The sequence below is a fragment of the Indicator indicator genome, chromosome 2 (assembly GCF_027791375.1).
Source record: "Indicator indicator isolate 239-I01 chromosome 2, UM_Iind_1.1, whole genome shotgun sequence".
Classification (NCBI taxonomy): domain Eukaryota; kingdom Metazoa; phylum Chordata; class Aves; order Piciformes; family Indicatoridae; genus Indicator; species Indicator indicator.
In genome coordinates this window covers 857,501-878,234 of record NC_072011.1, presented here as the reverse complement: position 1 = coordinate 878,234, position 20,734 = coordinate 857,501, and the positions used below count along the sequence as shown (strand labels likewise).

Here is a 20,734-nt window from a genome sequence, read left to right as displayed (position 1 = left end):
TCAGGCTGGAGAAGCCCCTCAGGAGCCCCAAGCCCAACTATTAACCCTACTCTCCAAGGGGCACCCCTAAACCACAGCCCCAAGCACCACAGCCAAGCCACCTTCAAACACAGCCAGCCTTGGGCACTCCACCACCTCCCTGCCCAGCACATTCCAAGCCCTGACCACTCTGCTGCCTAAGGGCCACTCTAAACCTCCCCAGGGGCAGCTTGAGGCTCTGCCCTCTTCTTCTCTCACTAATCACCTGGCAGAAGAGACCAGCACCAACCTCTCCACAACCTCCTTGCAGGGAGCTGCAGACAGCCAGGAGGTCTCCCCTCAGCCTCCTCTCTTTCACACTAACCATCCCCAGCTCCTTCAGTTGCTCTTCATCAGATTTCTTTTCCATTACTGCTGCTTGCTACTCCTCACAATTTTCTGATCTGTTTTTCAGCTTTTCATACTTTGCTGGCTGGTGGAAATGGGAATACAAAGAAATGTCAATAACTAGAGGGCCTGAGACTAGTTGAGAGAGGCATCCCTGCCCATGGTGGAGAGGCTGGAGTAGATGATTTCTTAGGTTCCTTCCACCTAAGCCATTCTGTGTGAAGGAGCATCCTTTGGATCTTGAATCTGACAACAAACAACTGCCAACTGTCAGCAGTTCACCTCCAGTAAATACAGATGTTGATTCTCATCAAGCCTGCAGCTGAAATTAAGCTAAGCTGAAGAAATTAAAATGGAATGGATAGCACAGTGAGGGCTGAAGTTCAAGACTTCTCCACCAGTCTGATGTTAGGACCAGGGCCCCAAGCAATGCAGTGTTAGATCTCACACCTTCAATACGCCATAAGGAGAATCTGAGGGACATAATGTGATGGAGTTCAAGTGTCAGACAGAAAAAAAATATTAACAAATGAAGCTCAGGGCTTCCAGATGAAGAGAAACTATTTTTCAGTCTCAATCTCCTACCATCCCTTTGTACTTCTATTGCCTTTAAAACCACTTTTTTTAGAGTAAAGGGAAAGAATGGTAATGAGTTATAACCCAAGGGTTTCTTCCCATAGGATCCATCCGTCCCTCTAGGAATGAGCATTTTTGGTACAGGCAGGATTTTCACTGAGTTCAGCAGAAGCAGAGGGTTGATTTCACAGGCACTGCTCTCCCTTCCAGGACAGGATGCAGGCACAGAACCCTTGGGCTGTGTCCGAGGGGGTTCCTCTCAACCACAACTGCACGTTTTGCCTGCTGGCTGTCACCCAGCGGGTTCTAGCTTCACATCTCCCACTGATTACTAGGTAGAGAACTTCTCTGCCACAGTTATAAAAACCCTCTTGGACCTGGGGAAATGTCTTTACCCAAATATTCAACCCCAGGGTAATGCATTCCAAAACCTCCAAGTCTGAGGCAGAGGAGGGAGCAAAGGGCATCGAGCTGCACACTGCCATGTCCTGGCCGGATGAGTTCCAAAGAGCTGCTGTTGTTATTGCCACTGCACGAATGGCACTGCAGGCAGCAAGCAAGGAGGGGATTGCAAGCACTCCAAAAAAAATAAATACATCAACAAACCTCCTTTGGAGAACTGAAATGCTAAGGAGGGGAGGTAAATAATGACTCATGCAGCTGATGTTAGTCGGCATTCCCAAACTGCGTGAGGGATGCTGAGTACCTATGTTTCCGGGGGCTGTGTATCCTGAAGAGCTTCTGTTTATTACTACAAAGCTCACTAGGAGTGAGGGGAGATAGAGGAGCACGTTACTAAGCAGTCCACTGCTAGGGAAGGGCTTAGGCTTTCCACCCTAACTTAGATGCTGCATCACTGCCAGTTCCTTTTTCACACGGCAGATGCAGAGAGTTTACATTGAACCTGGTTTTAGAAACAGAGATGGCAGAGGAGGATTCCAATTCACATTCCCCCTCACAGCAGGGATGAGTCTTCCCTCCAAGCTCCTATAGGAGAATCCCAGACTCCAATTCACATTCCCCCTCACAGCAGGGATGAGTCTTCCCTCCAAGCTCCTATAGGAGAATCCCAGACTCCAATTCACATTCCCCCTCACAGCAGGGATGAGTCTTCCCTCCAAGCTCCTATAGGAGAATCCCAGACTCCAATTCACATTCCCCCTCACAGCAGGGATGAGTCTTCCCTCCAAGCTTCTCTACTGGCAATACTCCTCCGTATTGCACCAGAGAGAGCTGCCTGAACACGGGGTTGGCACTCAGGCTCACTGGTTGCAGCTCAGACCTTCAGACTCAACGTGGCCCTGGGCAGCCTGCTCTAGCTGGAGGAGTCCCTGCTGAGTGCAGGGGGCTTGGAGATTCCCTTTGAGGCTCCCTTCCAACCCAGTGCAGTCTGTGAAGCTGTGAATGTTCATCCCTTGCAGACACCCACTGCATGCCCCACACACAGCTTCAAAGACTTGTTATGCTCTCAGGAGGTTGTAGGATCCATCAGGCTTGTTCCAGTGCCCTGCCCAGGAAGAATTTCAGGCAGATGGAATAACTGAAGAGAAAGAAGTACTACTGGCACCCAGTGTGTGCCTTTGTTGGTAAGGAGCATTTACACACAGGCTTTCAAGAGAACTCTAGAGTTGCTTTCTAGAAAGGTCTCCTTTACTATGTGGTCTTCTCTACCACTGCTCTTGATAAGTTATTGATGAGGATACACTTATCTTGAGGGACACAGTATGCACATTCCCCTTCACATCAGTTGTAAGCTACAGCCTCCTAAGCACAGCTCTCTCTCCACTCACACTCCCAGCACCACTTAGCTCCCTAATGAAAGGCTGCAGGGCTATGCAGGTCAAAGCACAAGAATTTGTTTCTCTAAGTACAAAAAGTCACTTTGGAGGGAAAGGGAAGAATTCACTTTCACCTACAGTCATAAAAGTTCTTCTCCACTGTTACTAGAACGGAGCAGGGAGCAAAGAGCACCTTCAGAGAGCAATCCAGTGCACTGCTTGTGCAAACATCTTCATCTGGAGGGAAACAAGGGGCAGCTTGCTCAGCTCACACAGCACCCCATGCAAGACACTCAGTAGGAAAGAAGTTGAGCCCTGGAGGAGAGTTCTCTCCAAGGAGGGCTGCAGCAGTCTGCAGCCACATTTTCACCACATCAGATCATGTCCACCCCATGTGTTCCCAGGTGAGACAAACACAGAGCAGCACACCTGGTGTGTGCTCTGGAGTGGCACACACGGAGCAACACATCAGAACAAGGAGGACAAACACCCACTGCCAAGACACTGAGTGGCCCCAGAGGGGATTTGCAGCAGACCAGGGTCTCAGGAGTTAAACAGTTCGTTTTTTTTCCCCCTGCCTACAGCACTCTGCAGCAGGACACATATTTCTGAAGGGACTAACACCTTCCAGTCAGGGAAAATAAAGTGAAAGAGAGCTGCCCAAATCATTCACAGGATCACAGAATGCCAGGGGCTGGAAGGGACCTCCAAAGCTCATCCAGCCCAACCCCCCTGCCAGAGCAGGGGCACCTAGAGCAGGGACACATCCAGGTGGGGTTGGAATATCTCCAGAGAGGGAGACTCCACAACCCCCCTGGGCAGCCTGGTCCAAAGCTCTGTCACCCTCACAGTTCTCAGCAGCCTGGAGCATGTGAGATGCTTTTGCCAGCTGAGGTTCTTTTGCATCTACCTCCTATTTATTGCAAGTAAGTTTGTCCTCTTTAAGTGCTCCCAGGCAGAACTGGGAATAAGCTCTCTCCCCTCAGCACAAATCACTGCTTTGCAGGGACATTTGCTGCCAACTTCAGTCTCACCTCTAAAAAAGCTGAAGGCAGTTTGACAGAGTAGGGAAGGTGGCTGGGGAGTGCAAAAGCTCTGATCAGGCTGCAATAACTTCATCAGAACAATAGGTTGCACCATAGGTAATGTGTGTGAGAAGGCACAGAACTAACAGAGCAGCTGGAGAGCTCTTGAGGGACACCTCAGAGCCAGTTCAGTCCCCTCAAGTTACTGTGACACAGGGAAAAGGATGGAGCCAGTGTGGAGGAGTGATCTGAGACAGGGGAGGGGATGTGGGTGATTGATGTCAACACTTTTTGACTGCATAAGCCAGAAGAGCTTCTGAGCCACAGCAGGGCCTTTTCTCTTGGCTTCCCATCCTTTTCTCTCTCTGAAGGTGCTAATACTGCAGGTCTGGCTGCCCAATGCCTGCAGACTCCCAGCCCTAATGAGTTTGGGGGGCAGGGTAATTGCTCCTGCACCACTGAGTCCTTTCCTGTGCCTGTGGATCTGAGCTCTAAGCACAGGGAAGAGCAGTGCCTCCCCTTGCTGCCTTAGCACTGGCTATCTCCAGGGCTTTATCCATCCAGTAAGGACAGCCCTGCCCATGCTTGTCTCTGCTTTCTGTGTGCAGCCAGTCCACAATGGGTGGAAGCTGAGCCATAGGAAGTTCCATGGAAACAGGAGGAAGAGTTTTTTCCCTGTGAGGGTGACAGAAGCCTGGAAGAGGCTGCCCAGGGGAGTTGTGGAGTCTCCCTCTTTGGAGATATTCCAAGCCCAGCTGGCTGTGTTCCTGTGTGAGCTGCTGTAGGTGCCCCTGCTCTGGCAGTGGGTTGGACTGGATGACCTTTGGAGCTCCCTTCCAGCCCCTGGCATTCTGTGATCCAGGCTGGGTGGAATCTCCACCTGCCCTCCTGGCTAGTGGGGGGGGGGGCTTAGTAAAGGAGGAGATGCCAGGCTGCCTCCTCTGCCCAAACAGGACATCTTAGCAGTGCTGATCAATAGCTACAGGGTGAAGGTCAGGAGGATGGGGCTGGGCTCTTTTTAGTGGTGCTCACTGACAGGACGAGGGCCAGTGGGTACAAACCAGAACACAGGAGGCTTCACTTAGAAGGAAAAACTCCTTTACTCTGAGGGTGCTGAAGCACTGGGACAGGCTGCCCAAGGTGGAGTCTCCTTCTCTGGAGACTTTCAAAGCCCTCCTGGACACTATTTTGAGCAACCTGATCTAGGTGATCCTGCTCTGGCAGGGAGGTTGGATTAGGTGATATGCAGAGACCCCTCCCATTGTATGATTCCATGTGAGAGCAACCTGCCTTAGCAGGGGGATTGGACTGGTTGATCTCCAGAGGCCCCTTTTGATCCCACCTCCCCCTCTCCCCCCATTCTGTGACTCCATGCAAGAGTGCAAACCATTAGGAGAGAGCAGTTTCACAGGTGAAAGAAATAAAAAGAAACTACAAACCTGCTGGAAGCTTCCCCTTGTTCTTTTCTTCAGGTCAGGGAGCAGGAGGGAAAAACAGAGTTGTTATGCAAGATAGTAATCACATTGCTTAAGTTACACACGATGTTAGATATATGATAAACATCACTGGAGATGTTCATTAGTGTACAGACACACACATGGCACCCACAAAAACACACCCAGGCAAGCCTCAGAGCTGCAATGCTTCTGAAAAAAGAGACTTTTCCAGGTGTTGCATTTGAACACATGCACAAGACATGCTTAGGGCATCCCACTGCAGACTGAGCTGGCAAAGCACCGAGGGCAAAATGCATTTGCTGACTGACACACACACAAACACCCCCCTACACACACACCCCCACACACCCACACACACCCCAGAGAGCTGCAGGCTCTGATTAGATACAAAATGATCTCTGCTAAAGGAAAAGCTTGGATTGTTTCAGGACATGCTCATTGAAAACACCAAGGAGATGCACTGTGGAGGGACAGTGGTGGTAGCACCTCCCAGGTGGGACACAGCTTCAGTGCTGAGGTGATTTTACACCAAGTGTTGCCTTCTACCTGTCTGCATAGCTCATAAAAATGAATCAATATTCCACATCACTTTTAATCTGCAAAGCTCCTTTCAGTCTGGAGCATGTCTGGAAGGCTTGCTTGTGGCTCTGTTCTTGTCAGCTTTTTGAAATTCAAAGGCCAGCTCTGGGTGCCCAGCCAAACCTCTCCCTTTGGCTGAGCTTTCTGGCACAGGGTTACCTCTTTACTGTCATGTGGATGTTCATCACCCAGCTTTGAGCTTTTCCCCTGCACTGTCTCCAAGAACAACAGCAGGATGCTTATCAGAGCTTCTCCATGAGGCTCTCAGCACTTGCCTTTCTTGTCTGGAGGAAGCATCTCCTGCTTCCTCATTTCTGCCTTCTGTTCAACCATTTAGCTTACTGCCTCCTGGTAAATCTTCTGCTGGATTATTGGAGAGTCCTGGGCTGTTGGTGCTCTGTGAATTCTCACCCAAACCTGGACAGCAAATATTTCCTTGTCTGCCAAACTAGGGCATCAACTCTTTTTAGTCACCTCTTACTAACTGACTGTGTGTCCAACTGAGGGCATAAACTGTCCTGATGAAATGTTGAAGTCATGATCAAAAGGAGCAAATTTTCAGGGACTGGAATGTGCTGGGCAGGGAGGTGGTGGAGTGCCCAAGGCTGGCTGTGTTTGAAGGTGGTTTGGCTGTGGTGCTTGGGGCTGTGGTTTAGGGGTGCCCCTTGTAGAGTAGGGTTAATGGTTGGGCTTGGGGATCCTGAGGGGCTTCTCCAGCCTGAATGTTTGTGTGAAATTCCCCAGAGCATTCACCTGCAGGATGCCTCAAGGCAGCCCTGTAGTTCCAGCCTTGTGCAGAGGCATAAACCTAGCATCATTAAACCAAGGCACAAACTCTGCAGCCAGCTAAATGCTTCCCTCCTTAGAGACAATTAGCAACTGGCTGAAACATCAGCCTTGATATACGAGTATGTTTGGGGGCCAAAATGTCTCTAATGCCTGTGATCAGTGACATTTCTCAGCTCAGTGGCAATGATTTGTATTTGTCCACCCTGTGTCCTAGGCTCCTGGGTTACACTGATCTGATCTGGGAGCTGGAGGCTGTAATGAGCATACTTTAAGAAGACAAAGCCAGACAGAAAAGACACAAAGCAACTCTCTACAAGCTTGAGCAGACATGGAGGACAGCACCAGCTGCCACAGTTGTACCTACTTGGTAGGGCTGCAGGTGTGCAGGGCCTTCAAATGAGGCTTCCAGGTAGCAATGGAAACTGATTTCTCGTCAGCCGCATAACTGCGCCACACACACTGCGGGCAGGAGAGGGGAGCACAAAATAAAAACAACAACAAAACGAGGCCAGAAACACAAAACAAAACAAAAATGGAAAAGCAGATTAGTAACCAATACAAGCCATGGCTTTTGTGGGTTTTTTCCTGGTTGGTTGCACTGATACATGCCTGAGGGGAGGAAGAATACTTTGGTAATGTCGCCAGGTGGCTGTCAGGTTTGCTCGGCTGGTGTCGGTGGAGTAAAACTGCCAAGTAGCCTGGGGTGGGGAAACAACAGAGAAGCAGAGAGGAACCAGACACATGAAAGGGACAGTGCCACCATGCTGATGAAGGGCAACAAGGCTGGGGAGGAGAGGCTGGGGGAGCTGGGGGTGTTTAGCCTGGAGAAGAGGAGGCTCAGGGCAGACCTCATTGCTCTCTACAACTACCTGAAGGGAGGCTGTAGCCAGGTGGGGGTTGGTCTCTTCTGCCAGGCACCCAGGGACAGAACAAGAGGACACAGTCTCAAGCTGTGCAGGGGGAAGTTCAGGCTTGGTCTTAGAATGAAGTTCTTCCCATAAAGAGAGATTGGCCCTTGGAATGTGCTGCCCAGGGAGGGGGTGGAGTCAGCATCCCTGGAGATGTTTTAAGCAAAGCCTGGATGAGGCACTAAGTGCCATGGTCTGGTTGATTAGATAAGGGTTGGGTGATCAGTTGGACTTGATGATCTTGGAGGTCTCTTCCACCCTGGTTGAGCCTGTGATTCTGTGATCATGGAGAGAAGGGATCTTGCTGGCACTGGGATGTGCTGTATTAGGCTGATTAAGGAAACACTCAGAGAAGAACCTACCAAAGGCTTTGCCAGGCACAGGACACTTAACACAGTTCCATATGAATTAGTGGTTTTGAGGATAGAACCAGAAAGGATTCAGCACAGAAAAATGCTCAACTCCCCTCCCCCCCTCCACCATGGCAGTGATTCATTTGTCACAAGTCCATAGGGGACACCCACACAAACTTGCAGGCTGAGGTAAAGAAAGTGTCAGGTTTTGGAAATGATGATGAAAAGCAGATCAAAAGCATTTAAAAGAAAAGTTGGGTTTGCCTTTTTCTTTCCCTTCCCTGTAGCTTGCAACAAAGCTGAATGCTTAAAAAACACAAACCAAAGGGCTTCAGAGGGTGAGTGGCCACAGCACAGCCTTGAATCTGCATTGCCCTGTGTGGATTTGTAACTGCATGCAGGTGCTGAGATAGGTCCTTGGTTCTACAAACTGGAACAGCTTCTCTGAGGTCAGCACAGCCACACTAAATGGTCCAAGCTGAGTATCTGTGCTTGCTGGGCATGGCAGCTGTGAAATGTCACCCAGGTACAGAATCACAGAATGGGCTGGGCTGGAAGGGACCTCCACAGCTCATCCAGCCCAAGCCCTCTGCACTCAGCAGGGACATCCCCAGCTAGAGCAGCTTGCCCACAGCCCTCTCCAGCCTCACCTGCAAGATCTCCAGGGATGGAGCCTCAACCACCTCCCTGGGCAACCTGTGCCAGTGTTCCACCACCCTCCTGCTGCACAACTTCTTCCTCACATCCAATCTCAAGCTGCTCTGCTCTACTTTGAAGCCATTGTCCCTGCTCCTGTCCCTGCAGCCCTTTGCAAACAGTCTCTCTGCAGCCTTCTTGGAGCCCCTTCAGGTCCTGGCAGGCTGCTCTTAGGTGTCCCTGCAGCCTTCTCTTCTCCAGGCTGAACACCCCCAGCTCCCTCAGCCTGTCCTCCTAGCAGAGCTGCTCCAAGCCCCTGAGCATTTTCAAGGCCTCCTCTGGCCCCTCTCCATCAGCTCCATGTCCCTCCTGTATGCCTGCTCACATCCTAACACCCTGCTCTCCTCCTACATCACCCCCAGAAACAGATCTAGTCCACACCTACAGATGGAGAAGCTGTCACTTTGCAAATTGTTCTGCTAGCTGATCATTCCTGCCAGCAAAAAATCCCTGCATTATTTTTAATTTGAAGTTCTTTGGGCTTGGCTTATAGCCAGAGATATTTGTTCTGTTTCTGTTTGCCACACTCAATGTCCTGTAGGTTCCAGTTCTACCTCTCTGGACTCCTCTGGTAAAAAAAAATATTTAGACCAGAGTGGCCAGCAGGGCCAGGGAGGGGATTCTGCCCCTCTGCTCCACTCTGCTGAGACCACACCTGGAGCTCTGTGTCCAGTTCTGGAGCCCTTATCACAGGAGAGATCTGGAGGTGCTGGAAGGTGTCCAGAGAAGGGCCATGAGGATGAGCAGAGGGCTGGAGCTGCTCTGCTCTGGAGACAGACTGAGAGAGTTGGGGTTGTGCAGTCTGGAGAGGAGAAGGCTCCCAGGAGACCTTCTTGTGGCCTTCCAGGATCTGAAGGGGGCTCCAAGAAAGCTGGGAAGGGACTTTTGAGGGTGTCAGGGAGTGATAGGATTGGGGTGAATGGAACAAAACTAGAAGTGGGGAGATTCAGATTGGATGTTAGGAAGAAGTTGTTCCCCATGAGGGTGGTGAGACACTGGCACAGGTTGCCCAGGGAGGTGGTGGAAGCCTCATCCCTGGAGGTTTTTGCAGCCAGGCTGGATGTGGCTGTGAGCAACCTGCTGTGGTGTGAGGTGTCCCTGCCCATGGCAAGGGGGTTGGAACTGTATGAGCCTTGAGGTCCCTTCCAGTCCTGACAATTCTGTGATTTCTTCTTAGCTAAAGAAATGAAAAGTATGTCCCTATGGAACAATTTCATTGCCTATAGCAACACCTTGGCTGCCTGTAAGTCAGGCAAAGGCTCTAGCAGACAGCACATCTATGGCAACAGAGGAGTCAGCACCAACTAACTCTCCAGAGTAAGTGATTAAAGAATGGCTACTGCCCAGCCCAGGCTAGAGCACACTGATTTCCAGGGGCTTTCATTAGCAATAGCTACAGCAGACAACCTGAAAATGCTTGGGCACTACAGTGGACAATGAAATCCAGTTCAGATACATCCTGCATTAAGGAAAATGAAATTCACTCCTGGACTTATTTTTCCCCAGTGTTATCTGTGCTCTCTTCAATTTTCCACTCTCATTCACAAACTATAGTTGCTGTATAGTGTATTCAGTCCCTGAAGGAGGCCTGTAGAAAGGCTGGGGAGGGACTGTTTGAAGGGGCATGTAGCAACAGGACAAGGGACAATGTTTTGAAACTAGAGAAGGGCAGACTTAAGTTGGACATTGTGAAGAAGTTCTTTACTCTGAAGGTGGTGCAACAGTGCAACAGGTTGCCTAGTGGTGGAGGCACCATCCCTGGAGACAGTTAAGGTCAGGCTTGACCAGGCTCTGGGCAAGCTGCTCTAGTTGGGGATGTCCCTGCTGAGTGCAGAGGGGTTGGACTGGATGAGCTTTGGAGGTCCCTTCCAGCCCAGCCCATTCTCTCAATCTGTGTTAGCAGCAGCATCACCATGCACAGTGACATCCACCTTCCCCTACCTTCTGATCTTTCTCCTGCTGTTCTGGTTCTGTATCTAAGGTCTTTAATGAACCACCAGGAGTGACACACTGGGAACTTGTATGGAGCTCTTGACTCTGTTCCCAATCTTTATCTGCCTTTCTCATCCTTCTTCCCATTCTTTCTAGAGTCACTAACACTGGATTAATTGTTTCTAGAATAATTTTTATAGTTAGTGTAGTAAGACATTTGGTGGGAACCATTCAACCCTCTAATCATCTTCCAGTTAATTTCCATTTTCATTTCTATGATCCTGCTCTGGCAGGGGGCTTGGACTCAATGATCTCATAGATAAGCTCAGGAGATGTGCCATAGATGGCTGTCAGAGAGGTGGATTGCAAACTGGCTCCACAACAGAGCTCAGAGGATTGTCAGCAGTGGCACAGAGTCAACTTGGAGGCCTGTGGCCAGTGGTGTCCCCCAGGGATCAGTACTGGGTCCAGTTTTGTTCAATATTTTTATCAATGACCTGGATGAGGGCACTGAGAGTACCCTCAGCACGTTCTGATGATACAAAACTGGGAGGGTTGGCTGATACCACTCAGGCTGTGCTGGCATCCAGTGTGACCTGGACAGGCTGAGAGCTGGCTGCAGGCAAACATCATGGAGTTTAATAAGGGCAAGTGCAGGGTCCTGCATCTGGGGAGAAATAACAGGTACCAGGACAGGTTAGAGGCTGCCCTGCTGGAAAGCAGCTCCATGGAGAAAGAGCTTGGAGTGCTGGTGGGCAGCAAGCTCTGCATGGGACAGCAATGTGCTCTTGTGGCCAAGAGAGCCAATGGGGTCCTGGGGTGCAGCAAGCAAAGTGTGGCCAGCAGGGCTAGGGAGGTTCTGCTCCCCCTCTGCTCTGCTCTGCTGAGACCACAGCTGCAATCCTGTGTCCAGTTTGGGGCTCCCCAGTTGAAGAGAGACAGAGAGCTGCTGGAGAGAGTGCAAGGGAGAGGCAGGAGGATGCTTAGGGGACTTGAGCATCTCCCCTGGGAAGAGAGACTTCTTGGGGCTGTTTAGTCTTGAGAAGAGAAGACTAAGGGGATGAGAGGGGATCTGATCAATGTCTATCAATGTCTGAGGGGTGGGTGTCAAGTGGAGGGGGCCAGGCTCTTTTGAGTGGTTCACAGTCATAGGACAAGGAACAATGAGTTCAAACTAGAACATAGAAGATTTCAGTTCAACAGAAGGAGAAACTTCTTTGCAGTGAGGGTGACAGAGCCCTGGAGCAGGCTGCCCAGAGAGGTTGTGGAGTCTCCTTCTCTGGAGCCTTTCCAACCCCACCTGGATGCATTCCTGCACAGACTCCCCTAAGTGATGCTGCTCTGGCAGGGGGGTTGGGCCTGATGATCTCTTGAGGTCTCTTCCAACATCTGATATCCTGTGAGACTGTGATCTTTGGAGGTCCCTCCCAACCCCTAACACCCTCTGATCCTGTGATTCCCTTTCCCTGCCCTCATCTTTCCTGTTGTGCCAGGCCTTGTGCCATTGGCAGACATCTCCAGCTGATTAGAATAAGCTGTGCTCTACAGATAATATTCCAGAGAGTCATTCTACAGTAGAATAGGTACAGAAGGAGTGGATGTCTGTATTTATCTACATTAATTATTCTGATCATTGCTAAATGTTAATTATTTAGTATTTAACAATCATTCAACAGCAATAATGAAAACCAGATAATAACTTTAACAATGCTTCAGAGACAGCCTAGCATCTACCCTGAACTCATCATGGAACTGTAGCATGTTCCGGCTCAGCTTTCTCACCTGGATTTATTATTTCAGAATTAAAACCAACACAGCATAAGTGGCAGACATCTAAAACCTGGGGTCCAAAGAAAATGAACTGGGAGGCTAGAAGATTATTTCCCCTTTTCTTTTCTGTTTTCTTTGTTTTTTATTTCACTGCATCAAGTAGAATTAAACTTGGTGCAAAAGAATTCTTTGGAAGGTTTTCTCATTTTTAACTAAGACTTTAAGTAAAGGAAAGTACAGACTGCCCAGAGAGGTTGTGGAGTCTCCTTGTGTGGAGCCTTTGCAGCCCTGTCTGGATGTGTTCCTGTTGTGGATGTGACCTGTGCTGGATTCTCTGGTCCTGCTCTGGCAGGGGGCTTGGACTGGAAGCTCTCCAGAGGTCCCTTCCAACCCCTAACACCTGTGAGCCTGTGAAAACTCCCCATGCAAAATAGTATAGAATGGGTTGGGATGGGAGGGGCCTGAAAGATCATCTGGTTCCACCAACCCTGCCATGGGCAGGGACACCTTTCACTCAAAGCCCATCCAGCCTGGCCTTCAGCACTTTAGCTCTTTTCTGACTTGTTGATCTGCACAATCATCATGTCAGTGGTGGAACCTGAAACCACTTCTGACAAGCTCAGACATTTTGGAGCTGCTGGTGCCTACATTTCCAGCTTTTGCCATTAGCTGACAGTGAAAGCAGCTCTCTGGGGCAGGATGCTTTTCATTTTTACAGAGTCACAGAATGTTAGGGGTAGGAAGGGACCTCCAGAGCTCATCCAGTCCAAGCCCCCTGCCAGAGCAGGGGCACCTACAGCAGCTCACACAGGAACACAGCCAGATGGGCTTGGAATATCTCCAACTCCACGACCCCCCTGGGCAGCCTCCAACAGGCTTCTGTCACCCTCACAGGGAAAAAAAAGATTCTGCCTCCTGTTTCCATGGAACTTCCTCTGCCTCAACTCCCACCCTTGCCCCTTGTGCTGCTTCTCCAAGTGTGTCACTCACTGGAACACTCCCAACCCTCTAGTAGATGAAAAGTAGCTTAGTACAGCCAAGAGTGCTGTGCTGTCAGCTGGGTTGTCTGGGGAGCAATTCTGGTTTGTTCCAAGTGATTCACTAACTGTGGGCATGCAACTGATAGCCTCCAGGTGGTTTCTTCAGCTTGGATAGAAGGGCTCCAAAGCTCTGTGTGGAAAGGCACAGTTCTGGCAACACACAGCAACGACTGGACAAACTCATTTCATGAGCCTAACCAACCCTTTAAACATCACTTCCCCAGGGTTCTCCCAAGCTGAAAAAGAACAAAACTAGCTCCAGGAGGCATTTTAAACCACCTGCTCTTAGCTTCTCACCTGAATCAGACAGGCAGCTGGATTCCTCCTTTTCTCAAAGTGTTTCTGACGATGCTGCTCCTGCACTTTTAATGCAAATCCTGAGCCAAGGATGCCCTGCAACACAATTCAGCATGATGTAGGTAAGGGGTTCCCAGCAAAGACACAGAATGGCTACAAAGGTTTAGTGAAGATGGTAGCCCACATGCTTGCTGCAGGTAACACACAGGAGGTTGCACTTAAACATAAAGAAAATCTGCTTTGAGGGTCACAGAGCACTGTAGCAGGCTGCCCAGAGAGGCTGTGTGGAGTCTCCTTCTCCGCAGTCACTCAAAATCCACCTGGACACATTCCTGTGCAACCTGATCCATGCAAATCTGCTTTAGAAGGAGGGGTTGGGGTGGATGATCTCCACAGGTGCCTTCCAACCCCTACCACCCTGTGGTTCTGTGACAGCACCTGACAGGGTAAGGCTCAACAACAGAGCTCCTTTTGTGGTAAAGCAGGAGACTCCTTACTCAAGTGATAACATCTGTGGTGTAGCAGTGATCACTCAGCCCAGCTACTGCTTGAGTGTCTGCTACAATATGTTCCTGCAGCACTAAAGGTCATGGAGATATATATATATATATATACCAGATATAGAGATAGATAGATATATACATGGAATGAAGCAGGAACATTCGGAGGAACTAAAGCCAGGAGGGATGAAGTGACCACGTGTTGGATATTCCAGATCTATACATGGCCCTCCCAGTCCAGATCTGCTGTGCCTTTTATAACTCCTGCAAAATGCCTTCACAGAATCACAGCAACATTCAGGCTGGAGAAGCCCCTCAGGAGCCCCAAGCCCAACCATGAACCCTACTCTGCAAGGGGCACCCCTAAACCACAGCCCCAAGCACCACAGCCAAACCACCTTCAAACACAGCCAGCCTTGGGCACTCCACCACCTCCCTGCCCAGCACATTCCAAGCCCTGACCACTCTGCTGCCTAAGGGCCACTCTAAACCTCCCCAGGGGCAGCTTGAGGCTCTGCCCTCTTCTTCTCTCACTAATCACCTGGCAGAAGAGACCAGCACCAACCTCTCCACAACCTCCTTGCAGGGAGCTGCAGACAGCCAGGAGGTCTCCCCTCAGCCTCCTCTCTTTCACACTAACCAGCCCCAGTCCCTGTTCATGTGATCTATAAGAAAGGGGGTGTGGTAGTGGGGGGGGGGGGGGGGGAGGGGGGGGGGTGGGGGGGGGGGGGGGGGAGGTGGGGGGGGGGGGGGGGGGGGGGGGGGGGGGGGGGGGGGGGGGGGGGGGGGGGGGGGGGGGTGGGGATGGGTTCGGGAGGGGGGGCGGGGGGGGGGGGGGGGAGGGGGGTTGGGGAGGAGAAGGGGAAAAATGGAGTGAAAAGAAATAGGAGAAGTAGACAGGGAGGGGGGTAAAGAATGAGGGGTGGGCGTGAGTGGGTCTTTGGAAGAGGAGAGGAGGGTGGGGGGTGGGGGCGGGGGGGGGAAGGGGGGTTGCGGAGGGGGGGGGGGGGGGAAGGGTAGGGATGAGTAACTGCTGAAACTAACTCTCTACAGGAATAATATAGTGGGGTATTTGATTGTTGGTAATAGAATGGTGGGTACGATATTTGTTTCTCTTGGTAATGGTGTGTGGGTTTTTGTGTTGTAAGGGAGTGGAATTTTTTTTAGAATTGTTGGAAATTAGGGACTATTCTAACTACATTCATTGATCTGTATCACACAGTCACAGAATGGTCTGGGTTGGAAGGGACCTCCACATCTCATCCAGTCCAACCACTCTGCACTCAGCAGGCACATCCCCAACTAGAGCAGCTTGCCCACAGCCCTCTCCAGCCTCACCTGCAAGATCTCCAGGGATGGAGCCTCAACCACCTCCATCAGCAACCTGTGCCAGTGTTCCACCACCCTCCTGCTGCACAACTTCTTCCTCACATCCAATCTCAAGCTGCTCTGCTCTCCTTTGAAGCCATTGTCCCTGCTCCTGTCCCTGCAGCCCTTTGCAAACAGTCTCTCTGCAGCCTTCTTGGAGCCCCTTCAGGTCCTGGCAGGCTGCTCTTAGGTGTCCCTGCAGCCTTCTCTTCTCCAGGCTGAACACTCCCAGCTCCCTCAGCCTGTCCTCCTAGCAGAGCTGCTCCAGCAAAACAAATGAAAACCAATGTCTAATTCTAACATCTGTGTGCCACAGTGATCTCGAGGCAATCACTGCATTGATGTTCTGCACATGTGGAGTGGATGCAATGCAACAAACCACAGAAGTCAACTCTGATTTGATGCTTGCTCCATGCTAAGCTAAAGCACAAAGGAAATCCACTCATGAAAATTTCTTTCTGAGCCCACACTACATTTTAGTCATTAAGTGACTCCCATTGCCATTAAAGTCTCTTGAATGCTGATAAAAGCAACACAAATAAACTTCATTGCAATCACCCACAGAGAATGGCAGTTCCATTTTTACATTAGAGGAGAGGAAATTTTGGTTGATTTAATGCCTTCTACTATGCCTGAACCATACTGGAAATACCTCACTTCTTTTTTTTTTCTTTCTTTGTTTTTTTTTTTTTTTTTTAATAGAATTGGATGCAGGAAAACATCTCAGTGGGTTTTTATTTTATGTATTTATTTGGTTGGTTATTTGGTTGGTTGGTTTCCACCTGAAATAAAAGCAGTGCTATACAAGCCACAATTCATAACAAAAGAAAGGAATTTCCACATTATAAAACAGTAGGCTACCTAACTTTAGGATTCTTTTCCAGTTATTTCCCAAGAAAACTCTCCAAACTTCAAGCAATGGCACCAAATGACAGAATCACAGAACACTGGGGGTTTGAAGTGCCCTCTGCATCTTATCTAGCCCAAGCTCCCTGCCACAGCAGGGTCACCTAGAGGAGGTAGCACACAAGAATATGTTCAGGCAGGTTTGAAAAGCCTGCAGAGAAGTTGGCTCCACAATCTCTCTGGGCAGCCTGGCTCAGGGCTCCAGCACCATCAAAGTAAAGAGTTTTTACCTTATGTTGAAGTGAAACCTCCTCTGCTTTGGTTTGTGCCCACCACCCCTTGCCCTACCACCAGGCACCGCTGAAACGAGCCCAGCCCCATCCTCTGCACCCCCACCCTTTAGATATTGATCAGCATTGATCAGATCCCCTCTCAGTCTTCTCCAGACTAAACAGCCCCAGTGCTCCCAGCCTCTGCTTGTAAGAGAGATGCTCCAGTCCCATCAGCATCCTCACCACCCTCTATTAGCCTCTCTCCAGCAGTTTCCTGCCTCTCTGCACCTTCCCTTTGGATTTTGGGCAGCAATTCTCCAGTGTCAGAAAGGGAAAACCTTCAAGGGTTGTTCCTCATGCAGAGAGACCTTCCTCCAGCTTTTTCTGTCCTAACAGAGGTAGGAGCTAGAGGAGTTTCTTTCCCCTTCCTGCCCCGGTTTTAGAGGCATACTCACAGCAGGCAGTGCAAAGAAAGAGATGCCCAGCAGAGCAAATCCTGCAGACAGCAACCTCCCAAGCCAGGTCAGAGGAGTTTTGTCTCCGTAGCCGATGGTTGTCAGCGTGATCTAAAGGGGATCAATGAACATCGTGGTTCAGCAGCAGACAATGAGAGGTTAACTGCAGATCATTTACAGCCATTGAGACACAAACAGAGAGAGCTGCTCCTAAAAGACCAACACACACACACACAAATCCACATGAAAATATTTGCGTTTGTTTTTTTTTTCTATGAACACTTTATCCTGTTCATGAATAAATAAAACTCAGTTGCATCCCAAACAGGAGAAAAATTGCCTAAACTAGAGAAATGAGTAAGTTTATCAGACTCATAAACCCCAAGGTATGTGAATCATAGAATCATAGAACTGTTAGTGTTGGAAGGGATCTCGAGGATCATCCAGTTCCAACCCCCATCTCAAAGGGGAGGCAAATGCTGGGAAATTGCATGAGCTGAGAGGAAAAAAAGAAACAGGTGGTTCCTCTGTGTGGATCTGAAGGATTTCACCTGTGTTCTGCAGGGAAATAGAACACAAACAGAGCACAACTCCACAAATATGGATTACACAGAGAGCTTCTTGGAAAAGTCCAGCAGGGAGGCAGCTGTGGCTCACAGATGATGTAAAGCCAAAGGAACAGCAAGAAGCAGCTGTGCTTGCAGTGCAATTTGAAGTGAAAGTTATCTTCTGAAACACACAAAAAACTCAAACCAAAAAGTGGAAAGAACTTTAAGAACTTTCTGGCACTCTCCCCCTCGTTAGGACAGGCTCAGATATGCCTCCTGCCAGTCATGACCCAAGGACTGCTTCACAGCAGTGAAGAGATACCTCAGGCTGTTGGGCAATGTTATGTCAGACCTAGATGGAGAGAAGCCAGAGAGAAAGGAGAGGGCATCTGTAATCATGTGGTGAAGGTAAGCAGGCTCAGCAGGCAGATGTTCCACAAGCTGTACTGTGGTCAACACCCACAGAATTGTCAGGGCTGGAAGGGACCTCAAGGCTCATCCAGTTCCAACCCCCTGCCAGGGCAGGGACACCTCACACCACAGCAGGTTGCTCACAGCCACATCCAGCCTGGCTGCAAAAACCTCCAGGGATGAGGCTTCCACCACCTCCCTGGGCAACCTCTGCCATGTCTCACCACCCTCACAGGGAACAACTTCTTCCTAACATCCAATCTAAACCTCCCCTCCTCTAGCTTGGGTGATAGTCCTGTCACCGCCTGACACCCTCAAAAGTCCCTCCCCAGCTTTCTTGGAGTCCCCTTCAGATCCTGGAAGGCCACCAGAAGGTCTCCTCAGAGCCTTCTCCTCTCCAGACTGCACAACCCCAACTCTCTCAGTCTGTCTCCAGAGCAGAGCAGCTCCAGCCCTCTGATCATCCTTGTGGCCCTTCTCTGGACACCTTCCAGCACCTCCAGATCCTTCCTGGAACAGAGGCTCCAGCACTGGACACAGAGCTCCAGGTGTGGTCTCAGCAGAGTGGAGCAGAGGGGGAGAATCCCCTCCCTGGCCCTGCTGGCCACACTTCTCTTGCTGCAGCCCAGTGCAGCTGGTGGCAGAGGTTGCTACATGTGGGAGGGCTCTCCCCAGGGAACTCCTTGACTGCAGGCCATGTAGAAATGCAGCACACATGCAGGCATCCCTGGGATGATGGTGACTGGTTGTGGCTCTCTGAGTGCATCTCCAAGACAAAAGCTGATGGCTTGGTGTCTGTGCATGCCTGAGCATCCTCCCTGCCTGAGTGTCCTCCCTGCCTGGGCTCCATGTCCTCCAGGCCAATCCTGGCCTGGTAAGCCTGACAGTGCCAAACTGGGGGACTGGATGGATGGGCAGGAGAAAACCGTGCCTGCCTGCTTCCTTCTTGGGTGGTTTGGCTGCAGCTGGCAGGCTGGTGCAGGGCAGCTGGAGGAGGTGTGGGCAGGGCAGGACTTCCAGGGCCGGGCGGGAGGCTGCCGGGCACATGCAGGGCGAGGGCACACCGTGAGAAGGGACAGAGACAGGCAGCAGTAGGCTGAGTGCCAAGGACTCCACAGCCTGTTATTAGTCGACAACATGGGCACAGGGAATGATTTTTTTCATCCTATACCAAATGTGGGCAAGTTGAAGCTTAGCAAACGTTCTGGCAGGGCTGAACTCTTCAGGAAAATGCCTTCTAGAGACATCATTCTGCTCCCAGCTTCCTCAAGTTCATCCCCAGGCAACGGTGGCCAAAGCAATTCCATTTAATGCCAGGGGGGTCAGCACAGGACAAAAGAAGGAAAGACTTTCGGAAGTAATTAGATCTCAACTCTTTAGGGTTGCTAGATAGCAAACGGTGCTTTTAATTGCTCCCATTGTTGAGGACGAGCTGCGGGGTGTCCTTCACCCGGAGAGAGCCACAATGACTCAAAGAGAGCGAGCTGCACCCAGGCTGCAGCTGAAATTTCAAGTGGTTGTCAGGTCTCAGGTTTTGAAACGCTAGCCTGCTCACAGTCACACCACCTTGGCTGTTTATCAGCTCCTGCTCTCCTTCCCTGCTCCTCCTTAATTCCCTGCCCCATCCCCTCTTCCCGGCTTTTGCTGGACCCTTGGGAGTGCCAAGGCAACCCAGGAAGGCACAGAGAATTGCCCACAGCTCTGTGTTGCTTGTTTCTGCTGCTTTGGTGAGTTGTGGTAGCTCATGGAGGTTCCTACCAAGCTCCAGAGTCTGCAGAAGGCAGCAGGAGCTGGGACTGAGCAATAGGGAGGAAGGGAGCTGGGGATGCAGCTCCTTCTTTCCTGGCAGAGGTGAGCTGATGCATCCATGCTCTTGGCTTGGCAGGGAGGCTTGGTTGGGTTTTCCTTTGCTTGCTGGAGAAGGTATTCCCAGGTATTCCCAGAGGGCAAGTGCAAACCATCTTGAGGCTATGAAGACCCCAAGAGTAACCTGAAGCACTTGAACAAATGAATCACTGCATAAAAGTTCCTCAAAATTCGTTTCCAGGCCACTCATTGCAAAGCAGTTTGAAGCTCTGGAACCAGCCCAGTTTCTTGGCTCCTCTCTAGCTCCCTATCTCTGCCAGACACTGGAAAGTACAGAGATATCTCCAGCCTAGGCTGACAGGAAGGAAAAGCAACTAGGTGTCATCTGCATATTAATGACACTGACACCAAACTGCCTTCCAAAGGAGGCAAAGATAAACCTGAACCTTTGGGATCTGACATCTGGGAGCAATCCAATGCCAGGAGCCACACAGACTGCACCTCTGGAATTTCTCCAAAGAAAACAACAAGGCTATATTAAAACTCTCACCTCCATCCCCATTCTTTTAGGTCCTGAGGACTTAATGCTATCAGGCTATGATTAAGAGTATCAGCAGCTTGTTGCTGCTCACTGGGAGCTGTTTTATCTCAGCATGGTCTTTCCATGGGGGTATAGGTGTCAGCACTGTGCTGTTATCATCTTACTCAACGCTCCACAAATGAGTTGGAGCTTCATTTCACATTCCTCTCATCACACAACTGAGGAAATATTTTTTTTTCCAGACAACTTCAGGGTCAAGTGCAGGAATAATCCTCCTCCACGTCTCTGTGAGTGCTGCAAGGGAACGACTGCCCCACTGGCCAGGTCCTGCCTAGCCTAATTCTCAGGTTAAGATAACTGAAGAGGGTGTGGAAAGCTACTGGGCATGAGACCATGACAATGTGAGAAGTGTCCCAGAACG

The 20,734-nt window shown here is 50.3% G+C and overlaps 1 protein-coding gene across 5 annotated transcripts in view; it reads right to left on the bottom strand.

Annotated features, from left to right (window-relative positions):
* Positions 1-20,734, bottom strand: part of KCNQ5 (potassium voltage-gated channel subfamily Q member 5) — a 272,790-nt gene that overhangs the window by 23,149 nt on the left and 228,907 nt on the right. For 2 of the 5 annotated variants that reach the window (XM_054393509.1, XM_054393501.1), the window contains exons 6-9: positions 17,008-17,118; positions 13,567-13,662; positions 6,935-7,029; positions 5,185-5,211 (exon numbers count right to left, since the gene is read on the bottom strand). In XM_054393509.1, coding sequence (XP_054249484.1) covers positions 5,185-5,211; positions 6,935-7,029; positions 13,567-13,662; positions 17,008-17,118 — 329 coding nt within the window. Of the gene's footprint in view, positions 1-1,648; positions 1,706-5,184; positions 5,212-6,934; positions 7,030-13,566; positions 13,663-17,007; positions 17,119-20,734 lie in introns of all 5 variants that reach the window. The other 3 variants (XM_054393477.1, XM_054393485.1, XM_054393492.1) reach the window with 3 other exon arrangements.